The 11,484-nt window shown below is 47.7% G+C and overlaps 1 protein-coding gene across 1 annotated transcript in view; it reads left to right on the plus strand.

Annotated features, from left to right (window-relative positions):
- Positions 1-3,217: 3,217 nt before the first annotated feature.
- The window catches only part of SRRM2 (serine/arginine repetitive matrix 2), a 14,567-nt gene continuing 6,300 nt past the window's right edge, over positions 3,218-11,484 (plus strand). Inside the window, exons 1-10 of the mRNA XM_007453659.1 lie at positions 3,218-3,459; positions 4,357-4,464; positions 4,640-4,804; positions 4,981-5,058; positions 5,504-5,566; positions 5,651-5,683; positions 5,901-5,951; positions 6,115-6,207; positions 6,866-7,064; positions 8,372-11,478. Coding sequence (XP_007453721.1) covers positions 3,218-3,459; positions 4,357-4,464; positions 4,640-4,804; positions 4,981-5,058; positions 5,504-5,566; positions 5,651-5,683; positions 5,901-5,951; positions 6,115-6,207; positions 6,866-7,064; positions 8,372-11,478 — 4,139 coding nt within the window. The remainder of the gene's footprint in view (positions 3,460-4,356; positions 4,465-4,639; positions 4,805-4,980; positions 5,059-5,503; positions 5,567-5,650; positions 5,684-5,900; positions 5,952-6,114; positions 6,208-6,865; positions 7,065-8,371; positions 11,479-11,484) is intronic.

Consider the following 11,484-nt stretch of genomic DNA (forward strand, 5'->3'; position numbering starts at 1 on the left):
GAGCCGGGTGGGGGAGGGGCGGCGGCTCCGGCGCAAGGCCAAAGCGCGCGGAGAACGGCTCAGGCCGCCGCGCGCACGCGCGCTCGCTGCCCCTAGCTCGCGCGCGGACGTCCTTGCTTGTCTGCCTCCCCTCCCCCCTTCTCGCGGTTCTTGTCGCGCGCGGGCTTTTATTCTTCCCTCCCCCATGGCAACGGCGCGCGCCGCCGATTGCACTCGGGCTCGCGCGCGCTCTCGAGGGGGGAGCGCGCGACTCGGCTTCTCGCTTCCCCGACGCGTGCGGCGAGGAGGCTCTCCTGCAGCTGTCTTTGCCGACATTTTCTCGGCGAGGAGGGGGCTACGGCGTCCGGGGCCCGCTGCCGGTTCCTTTCCCCCGCGCTTCTCCGGCGTCCGGCCTACCCGTCCCTCCCGGGGGCCTGGGGTCGGGCCCGGAGCCTCCCATACTATGGGGCGCCGCGCAGCTCCCTCCCCCATTTCTCAAGGCTGAAAATAGGCCTTGGCCGCTCAGCCAGTGCAGAGAAGGCCTTGAACTAGATGCCCGGGAGAGTTAGGCAGTTTGGATTCATTATTGTCTGTCGTGAGGTATTAGGAAGAGAAGGGTTCTAAACGTTTTAAAAAAAATTTACGTATTTGGTCTAGGTATGTAAAGGCAGATCACATGCTCCTTTCTTTCTTGTACTTTTTCATCGTCTCCCCCAAAGTTGTGTTACGGCTGTTGAGGCTGCCAGCCCTTCCTTGAGGAGAAAACGCTGGACTTTGTCATTATTTGGCACACAACTTTTCTAGGCCTTGGTTTTCACTCGGACGCTTCTTTAAGATGTCTTCTGGGTCAAAAATTGAAGAATTGGTGTGTTTCCTCTTGAGTGTGAGTCTAGGTCTCTTCCTGAGCTAGTATTTTAGCTTCTGGGGTTTCATAGTGTCTCCTCAGCTACTACAGTGCCCCAGTGCTGAGCTTGTTGTGCTTATTACTTTTGTCCATTTTCTTGCACACTCTCCTCCCTTTTTGGTGTGTTTTTTTTCTTGAATACCATAATACTGAATTTCAAGACCCCCTTCTGCCTGGTTAGTTGGGCATCGTGATAATTTTCCAACAGAAAAAACTCCTTTTTGTCTTTTTTTTTTTTTTTTTTTTCGGGCTTTTACTGTCAGCCTTTAGCTTGGGTGATCTTTGCATACCCACAGTCCTGGACCCTAGTTTAAGTGTCCTTATTTAGGTTTTGGTCATCTGTGTTGGTGGTGTTAGTACACTCCTTGGTCCATCCATCCTTTTAGTGTTTTGAGCACTGTCTTAGATGCTGTGGTATTTCTGTTTGTTTGGGGTTTTTTTTTTCCTTCTTTTTTGGCCTATTCCGTAAAAGTTCTCCAGTCTATTGTGATTTAATATCCTTTGCTTAGCAGCTGCTGGTTATCCTTTTCCAGGGAGTGGGAGGATTATTGTGTGAGGTGGTATGGAAGTGTGGGTGAATGGTTAAGCTGAAGAATTGATTGCAGGTCAGAAGCATTCTGCAAGGGAAGCAGAAACTGGGTAGGGTGTAGAGAGCCAAAGAAGGCCTAGCTTTAGAATAAGGAGGAGAAAATTTGAGAAAATAAAAGTGAGGGTTGGAAGATTTCTTGTGCTGTAAAGAAATTTTTCGTTTCTTTGCACAGTTCCACTTGCCTTTCATAGATTTAGCATCATTTGTCACTCCTTTAACCCCGTATTGTTATTTCGTTTTGTTTTGCTTTCAGATCTCTAGAGTCTGCAACTGGGATTGGGCAGGGACCCAGCCTTAGAGTTGGGGGGTAAGGGGCTCCAAACTGTTCTAGAGTTGTCCTAGCTCCCTTTCTTTCAGCATCTCCCTGTATGGGGTGGGGTGGGGGTGGGGCTTTAGTACATTCTTCCAGGTATTTGTATGATGCTTATTTCAGAATTTTTTAAATGAAGCTTTTCTTTTATCCAGTTCTATGTTTTTCCCCTTTACTTTCACTAATCTCTCCACTTTGTTCCTTGGGTTCTTTCCTGGGATCATTTTCCCTCACACATTTCCCCATGTGAAACTATCTCGGACAGGATGAGTTGGAGAAAAAAAACAGTACATATAGCTGGAGAAAGGAATAGAGTGTACGTAGCCAAGAAATCTAATCAGTAAAACTAGGGTTAGAGGGCTCTTCAGAGTCATGCTGGGGTTGGGACAGATTGAGAGGATAGAACCTGGTAGGAGGCACGTGATAATGAGAGGGTTAAGAATGGCCTGGAAGAGAAAAACTAGGAAATGAGATAACGGGACTGTTAGGGAAAGTTGACAGTTTGACATTAATGAAAGTGAGGTATGAAGAGTGGGGGTTTTGTAAGTGTAGGGGAAGGAATGTAGAGAAGGTATGGGGACAGTTGGGACAGAGGAGGCTTGTTTGGTGTATTTAGAGCATTGAGTTGAAAATGTAATATTTTACAGGAGCTAGTGAGAGTTTGGTGAGCCACAAACTATGTGAGAAATCCTATTGGGAAGGAAATTGAAGGAATATGTTATTAGGATAGTTGATTGGAAATGGCCCCTTGCTTAAGAGGTGAAGTATAAGAGGATTACATATCCAAAGTTCGTGTGTTTCTGATGTGCATGCTGGCCTTTAGCCTGGGCCACCTTTTGGATATCTAGGGGCTGTTCAGTCAGATTGTATTCATAATTTCTGGCTACCTTCAGGGTAGCCTGAAATGCTTAGGTCAGTTGTTGAAGAGTCTAGACTTGGACTGCAGGCCTTTGGGTGCCACAGATCTTCGTTTGGTGTTTGTTGTGCCCTGATTGGAGGCCTCAGTCAGTTGCCAGGGGTTAGGAATTAGAGTAGTTGGTGAAGATACCAGTTGTGTATATTGGGGCTAAAGGAGAATAAAGAGAGTGTGTAGAGAAATTTGAGAGAAATGGGATCTTTGTTTTGGGTGGAAACAGGAAAGCTAGGTGAAAACAAGAGTGGCTCTTGCACATTGTGGGGAAAGGCTGTAAGAGCTGGGCTATGATTTGGTGGAAAGAAAGCAGTGTTGGAAGGATGAAGAACAGGTTTTTTTAGGAGACCAGGAGGATTATGTATGCAGCTAAAGGAGGTTTAGCGTGGAGAGACATGTTGAAGTAGGGTTGAAGAAGAGCAGGGATTTGGGTGGTGGTAAGTGGCTAGTTTGGGGCCAGGGGCCTGACCCGTGTCTCCCCGCTCCCCTTCAGGAGCGGTGGTGCCCCACCCCGGGCACGGGGCCATGTACAACGGGATCGGGCTGCCGACGCCCCGGGGCAGCGGCACCAACGGCTACGTCCAGCGCAACCTGTCCCTGGTGCGGGGCCGCCGGGGTGAGCGGCCTGACTACAAGGGAGAGGAGGAACTGCGGCGCCTGGAGGCTGCCCTGGTGAAGCGGCCTAATCCTGACATCCTGGACCACGAGCGCAAGCGGCGCGTGGAGCTGCGATGCCTCGAGCTGGAGGAGATGATGGAAGAGCAGGGGTGAGGGAGGGCTGGGGGAGAGCCAAGCACTGAGTGAGTGCAGAGCTGGGGGAGTTAGGTGGGATGTAGGGAGCTTAGGGCTGGTTGAAAGAGGCCTGGAGAGGACTTGTAGAAGGGGAGGAGGTAAAGGAGCTAGCAGATTGAAAGGAGTTAAGGGACAGTTCAAAGTGAGAGATGAGGAACCTGTGTCTGGGATATAAAAGGGAGCCTTTTATGAGTTATTTAGATGGAGGCATATGGGGAAAGAGGGGGGCCATTGAGAAGCAAATATGTGCTTTAAGGGAGAGGTGGGGAAGCAGACCAGGGAAGAGACAAGAGCTAGCTAGGTAAGCTGATATGTGTTGTCATTGGTAGAGAAAAGGAAGGTAAATGGATTTTAGGATTGAGGCCTTGGACAGTAGTAGCAAAGGCAGGAAAACAGGAATTGGAATAATACCCGGATAAAAGGGATCATGGGTTGGATAGGGAATTGAGATTTTGGAAAAGGAACATATTAACGCAGAAAACCTTTTAGAGCAGTGGTTTTCAAACTTCAGCAGTGGCGCCCGTTTCATATAATGCATGTTCCTTTGGAATCCTAGGAAATGAAAGACTTGTTCTTGTTGATTGGATTTGGGGAGGAACACCTGGAACTCTGCCTGCTTAACTTTCCTCTCTTGGCCCCTGGAGTGTAGCATGTTTAAAATCCACTGTTCTAGAGGGTGTAGTCAGTGGAGGGAAGAAAGATGACAGGAAAAGAGCAGGATTTAATAGAAGGGCCCTTTGGGTGACAGTGAGTGAAAAGTTGTATGTGTGCATGGAAAGGGAAGGGATCCTGCTGGGAACGAGGGAACTGTAAACCTGGGACTGGGGAGAGTGTCTAGTCAACCTCTAACCCTGAAGGCTTTTGTTCTCCAGGTACGAGGAACAGCAAATTCAGGAAAAAGTGGCGACCTTTCGACTCATGTTGCTGGAGAAGGATGTGAACCCTGGGGGCAAGGAGGAGACCCCAGGGCAGAGGCCAGCGTGAGTGTTTCCCTCTCTCGATTTTCTCTGGACTCTATTCTGCTTTTGCTGTTCTCTCTGTTTAGTTTGGACTTTCTCCCTGCTCTTGTCTTCATTTTCTCATGGCTGTTTGTGTGAATATGACTCTGCATTTTGTTCTCTATCTCCTTTAGACCTTTGACCTTTTCTCCTCTAGGGTAACTGAGACTCACCAGTTGGCAGAATTGAATGAGAAGAAGAACGAGCGACTCCGAGCTGCCTTTGGCATCAGTGATTCCTATGTGGATGGCAGCTCTTTTGATCCTCAGCGTCGTGCTCGAGAAGCTAAACAACCAGTTCCTGAGCCACCCAAACCTTACAGGTACACAAGACCAAGAAGCCAGTATCAGTTTCTCTTCCTAATTCTAAGCACTCTGCTCCATTTTTTGTGTGTGGACTATGTCTTTTTAAATTCTTGAGATTTTGTTTTTCTGAAGTTGAAATGTCTAAGAAAGTTTGTCTTAGCACCCATCTCTGCTGTTTTTCATCTTTCCTCAGCCTTCTCCGGGAGTCTAGCAGTTCTCGCTCACCAACCCCAAAGCAAAAGAAGAAGAAAAAGAAGAAAGATAGAGGACGGTAAGTTAGTTGGAAAGCTCTTCTAGTAGCCAGAAGACCAAACCTGTCATGTTTTTTCTCTCTCTCTGGAAATAGAGTATTCTTATTTCTAGGAAGTAGGAGAGAGTTGTCAGAAAAGTCAGGGAAGAGGGAGTTACCATTCAGGTCTCAGCTGGTAGAAGAAATAATGTGTGCTGCTTCAGTGGGGAAGGATTGATTCTGCACCTCTGCAGAACTGATGAGCAGCATTTTGGAGTTACGTTGTTGTTTCCATTTTGGGGTTTGTTGCTATATAATAGGAAGGTACCTACGCCTCTTGGAGAGTAAACAAGTTCTGGGCTTAGATCGGCACATTGGTGCTATTGGAGTTGTTCTGTGCTTTAGAAGCCTTTTTGGGGATGGATTATAAGTGGGTGGGCCAGGGAAGGAGGCAGGCTGAATGACCTGTTTCTGAACCCACGTTTAGCAGGTCAGAGAGCAGCTCTCCTCGACGAGAGAGGAAGAAGAGCTCTAAGAAGAAGAAGCACAGGTATGAGGTGGGAATAATTGGAGAGGTTTGGTGAGTCCAGGCCTAGGTAAAAAAATAATAGTTTTACTTACTTTTTACCAACAGGTCAGAATCTGAATCCAAGAAAAGGAAGCATAGGTAAGAGCTCTTTGTGGCATAGGGAACATAGTGGCACATGGAGCGGTGAGCCATTGCTTGATGGCCTTGCTGGCTCTTTGGGTGTTTTTTTCTTGGAGTAAAGCTCAGTTCCTTGATCTCCTACTGTCAGTAACTCAGTTCTTTCCATTTTACTTCTCATTTTATTTCTTTCTTTAAAAATGATTTTTATTTTAAATACTTTTGCCTTATTTCTCAGGTCTCCTACTCCAAAGAGCAAACGTAAATCTAAGGACAAGAAGCGGAAGCGGTGAGTGAATTAGAGGGGAATTTGCTTAGCGAGTAGATGAGTGCCACTTGGGGATAGGGCAGAATCAGTCACGTCCCTGACTGGTAAAAGGTTGAAGGGTGGATAAGGGGAACCTAGTGCAGGTGTGACAGCACCCTGAGCTGTGGTGGTGGTCTTCCTTCAGGTCTCGAAGTGCAACACCAGCCCCCAAGAGCCGACGGGTGCACCGTTCAACTTCTGCAGACTCTGCTTCCTCTTCAGATACTTCCCGCAGTCGGTAAGGGGTGGTCCAGGAGGAAGGGAGGGAGAGGGACTTGTGGGTTAATCAATTTAATATTTATTGAGCGCCCACGGTGTGCTAGGCGCTGCACAGACCATTCGGAAGACACGGTCCCTGCCCTCTAGGAGCTGACAGGCTAAAGCAACAGGATGGACAGACATATACATTTCCCCTTCTCTTTTTTTTTTGTTTTTTGTTTTTTGTTTTCTTTTGTTTGTGATTTTTTGTTTTGTTCTGATATATATGGACTGCCAGAATAGGGAGGGTGGTGGTTTGTTCGTGGTGTCTGGGGGAGGAAGGAATCCTTACCCTGGCTTCCTTAATCGGGGAAGGCTTCCTGAAGGAGGTGGGCTCAGAGGTGAGTTGTGAATGAAGCGGGTAGGGAATGGACTGGGTGGAGGGTTTTGGGAGGTTTGGGGGAGGTAAATATAAAGGGGTAGAGGGAGAACATTTTTGGGGATTGATGTTGAGAAGAGGAGGAGCAAAGTGAACTGGACTTGAATTTCAATGAGTTACTTGAATCTTGTGAGTAAGAGAAGGTTCTTTGGAAGAGGGTTATATTGAAGAAAGGTGGATGGGAGCTGGGGAGGGGGTTTTCTGTTCTCCCTTGAACTGATTTTCTTCCTCTTTTCCCATCCTCGATTACCTCCCTCAGGTCTCGAAGTGCTGCAGCTAAAACCCATGCAACTACCTTGACTGGGCGAAGTCCTTCCCCTGCTTCGGGGCGTCGAGGGGAGGGAGATGTACCATCCAGGGAACCAGGTATCACCAACATAGGGCAGCCTAGTAGCCCGGAGCCTTCTACAAAGCAGCCCAGCAGCCCTTATGAAGACAAAGATAAAGACAAGAAGGAGGTATGTTCCTGAGTTAATGGATATTCTTTGGTTTGCAGGGCTGTGGATTCAGGATAGGTGTGTGAAGTTAAGGGAGAAGTAAGGTCCGGTTTTGTTTTGTGCATTCCTCTCAGTTATTCATAAAGTTCTCTTTTGCATCTGTAAATCCTTTAGAATTGTGGTTTTCAAACTTTACTGGGTGTTAATAAGTTTTACATCCCTGTCTTCTTTGTACTTATAAGTTAGTACAACTGGAACAAAAAAATTTTTTTGAACTACACCTAACTTTACTACTTAGTGTCTCTAGTATCAACTTCATTAAATGCTGGTTGTGGCTCATTAAAACTTTTCAACCCACTGGGTTGCTGCTTGCAGTCTGAAAACACAACATGGGAAAGATCTATTCAGTACCTGTTCTTTTATACTTGCTATTAAAATTCAAGCTGTAGGGCTTCCCTGGTGGCGCAGTGGTTGAGAGTCCGCCTGCCGATGCAGGGGACACAGGTTCATGCCCCGGTCCAGGAAGATCCCACATGCCACGGAGCGGCTAGGCCCGTGAGCCATGGCCGCTGAGCCTGCGCGTCTGGAGCCTGTGCTTTGCAACAGGAGAGGCCACAACGGTGAGAGGCCCACGTACTGCAAAAAAAAAAAAAAATTCAAGCTCTAATCATGTTTTCTTACTTCAACAATCACAGTATAATTTTAATTGCTTTTTGCTAAATTTTTAGCTCTCCTGTCTGTTTTCCAAGTTACCCAGAGTTGGTTTTCCAAACTGCAAGTTGGATCATTTCAGAAACGTAATTTACTTCCTATTGCTCTTGACTTTAATATTTAAACCTTTTATAACTTGGTCTTTTTCTGTATTTCCCTGTACTTCATCTTCGTCTTTCTTATTCACATAAGTCATGTACTCAAATTTTTGTCTTTTTTTTCTTTTATTTTAATATAGTTATTTTTTAAGGGTGAAGTTAGTCATTTTGGGAAACTGTTTTATTTTTCGCCTTAAAAATATCTTCTTTCTTGCACTCAGCATTTTGTAATGTTTGTCTGTTGTGAAATATAGTACATTAATTTGCATTATGTTTTTTCTCTCTGGATAGAAGACTCGAGATTGTAGACTCTGTTTTCGTACTTTTCTCACTGTGTTTTATATTATGTAATCTCTTGTTATTGAATGAATGTGACTGCCTGTGGTGAGGAAAAGGACCAGTTGGTATAATGGGGTGCATAGAGGAAAAGTTTCATAGGAAAGGGTGTTGGGATCTTACAGGTGATAGGAAGTTTTGGTGCTTACATACCCGTATCCTTACTCTTTTTTCCACTCTTAGAAATCTACAGTTCAACCTAGCCCCTCTCCGGAAAGGAGCAGCACAGGGCCAGAACTACCTGCTCCCACTTTGCTCCTTGCTGAGCAATATGGCGGCTCCCCACAACCCCTTGCAACAACCCCCTTAAGTCAGGAGCCAGTGAACCCCCCTTCTGAGGCTTCTCCAGCCCAGGGCCATTCACCACCTAAGTCTCCTGAGAAACCTCCCCAATCTTCTTCAGAGAGCTGCCCGCCCTCCCCTCAACCTACCAAAGTTTCTCGGCATGCCAGCTCTTCCCCTGAAAGTCCTAAACCTACACCAGCTCCTGGGTCCCGACGAGATATTTCTTCTTCTCCTGCATCCAAGAGTCGCTCACATGGCCGAACAAAACGGGATAAGTCACATTCTCATACTCCTTCTCATAGAGTGGGGAGGTCCCGTAGTCCTGCCACTAAGAGGGGGCGGTCTCGGTCTCGAACCCCTACCAAGAGAGGTCATTCTCGGTCCCGGTCACCTCAGTGGCGTAGGTCCCAGTCTGCACAGAGGTGGGGACGATCTAGGAGCCCCCAGCGACGTGGCCGCTCTAGGTCTCCTCAGCGACCAGGCTGGTCCAGGAGCAGAAATACACAGAGAAGAGGCAGGTCTAGGTCAGCAAGACGAGGCAGGTCACACTCTAGATCCCCTGCAACTAGGGGCAGATCTCGTTCTAGAACACCCGCCCGGAGGGGCAGATCTCGGTCTAGGACACCTGCCAGGCGGAGGTCACGATCTAGAACACCCACTAGGCGCAGGTCTCGGTCTAGAACACCAGCCCGGAGGGGCAGGTCTCGGTCTAGAACACCTGCTAGGCGCAGATCTAGGACCCGGTCACCAGTACGACGGAGGTCTCATAGTAGATCGCTAGCCAGGAGAAGTGGCAGGTCACGCTCTAGAACCCCAGCCAGGCGTGGGCGGTCACGCTCCAGAACCCCAGCCAGGCGTGGGCGGTCGCGCTCCAGAACCCCAGCTAGACGAAGTGGCCGGTCACGCTCTAGAACACCAACCAGGAGAGGGAGATCTCAGTCTAGGACACCAGCAAGAAGAGGAAGATCCCGTAGTAGAAGTCTAGTTAGACGGGGAAGATCTCACTCTAGAACACCACAAAGAAGGGGCAGGTCTGGCTCATCGTCGGAGCGGAAGAACAAATCCAGAGCATCACAAAGAAGGAGCAGGTCCAACTCAAGCCCAGAAATGAAGAAATCTCGAGTTGCTTCGAGGCGGAGCAGGTCTCTCTCTTCACCAAGGTCCAAAGTAAAATCCCGCTTGTCTTTGAGGCGAAGCCTTTCAGGGTCCTCTCCACACCCTAAACAAAAGTCTCAGACACCACCAAGGCGCAGTCGCTCCGGATCATCCCAACCTAAAGCCAAATCTAGAACACCACTAAGGCGAAGTCGCTCTGGTTCTTCTCCGCCTCCTAATCAGAAATCTAAAACGCCATCAAGACAGAGTCATTCCAGTTCATCTCCTCAACCTAACGTGAAATCTGGAACGCCAAGGCAAGAGTCTTTAACAAGTCCCCAGGTAAATGAACAGTCTGCAACACCACAAAGACAGAGCCGTTCTGAATCATCACCTGACCCTGAGGTGAAGTCTAGGACCCCTTCGAGACATAGCTGCTCTGGGTCTTCTCCTTCTAGAGTGAAATCTAGCACACCTCCAAGACGGAGCCGATCTGGGTCATCATCCCCACAGCCCAAAATGAAAGCAGTAACGTCACCAATCCAAAGCCATTCTGGCTTCTCTTCTCCAAGTCCTAGTAGAGTGACATCTAAAACACCTTCAAGGCAAAGCAGATCAGAGTCTCCATGCTCCAAGACAGAATCTAGATCATTGCAAAGACACAGCCATTCTAGATCCTCCTCTCCAGATAACAAAGTAAAACCTGGAACACCACTAAGACAGAGTCACTCAGGGTCTACTTCGCCATGCCCCAAAGCAAAGCCCCAAACTCCACCAGGGCATAATCTTCCTGGATCAAAGTCACCATGTTCCCAAGAGAAGTCTAAAGATTCATCAGCACAAAGTTGCTCTGGATCTTTTTCCCTCTGTGCAGGAGTAAAGTCCTGCACACCACCCTCATCTCTGCAACAGAAAGGACAATCTCCAACTTCACCAGACTCCACATCTGGTACTTCAAGTCCAGAAATGAGACAGAGTCATTCTGAATCTCCATATCTGCAGTCCAAATCTCAGACACCACCTAAGGGTGGCCAGTCCAGGTCCTCATCTCCAATCACTGAGCTGGCACGCAGATCTCCAACAAGACTAGATAGAAGTGAATTGTCAGCAGGTCCTAGGCTGAAATCTGGAATGTCTCCTGAGCAGAGCGGGTCCCAGTCTGACTCTTCCCTATATCCTGCAGTGGACTCTAAATCTCTTCTGGGGCAGAGTAGATTGGAGCCTTCTGAACCAAAAGAAAAAACGGGCTTACTCCTTCAGGAGGATGTTATTGCATCATCTCCAAGACCAAGAGACAAATTGAGTCCTCCTCCTGTGCAGGATAGGCCTGAGTCCTCACCAGTACTCAGAGACACCCCTAGAACTCCATCAAGGGAAAGAGGTGGTGTTGAGTCATCTCCAGATACAAAAGAACGAAGTAGTGCATTAGCTAAGCCAAGCCAAGATGAGGAATTAATGGAGGTGGTAGAGAAGTCTGAAGAATCCTTAAACCAGGTCCTGCCCCATTTGTCTCCAGAACTTAAAGAAATGGCTGGAAGTAACTTTGAATCATCTCCTGAAATAGAAGAAAGACCTGCCATGTCTTTGACTCTTGACCAAAGCCAGTCACAGGCTTCTTTGGAAGAAGTCCCTGCAGTGGCCTCAGCTTGGAGCGGGCCACACTTTTCTCCAGAACATAAAGAACTGTCTGACTCTCCTCCCAGAGAGAATAGCTTTGGATCACCTTTAGAATTTAGAAACTCTGGCCCTCTTGCAGAAATGAATACTGGATTTTCTCCTGAGGTTAAAGATTTGAATGGACCTTTGCCTAATCAGCTGGAGACAGATCCATCTCTAGATGTGAAAGAACAGTCAACAAGGTCTTCCAGACATAGCAGTTCTGAGTTATCCCCAGATGCAGTGGAAAAAGCAGGAAT

This window comes from Lipotes vexillifer, unplaced genomic scaffold (assembly GCF_000442215.2).
Source record: "Lipotes vexillifer unplaced genomic scaffold, Lipotes_vexillifer_v1.1 scaffold914, whole genome shotgun sequence".
NCBI classification, from domain to species: domain Eukaryota; kingdom Metazoa; phylum Chordata; class Mammalia; order Artiodactyla; family Lipotidae; genus Lipotes; species Lipotes vexillifer.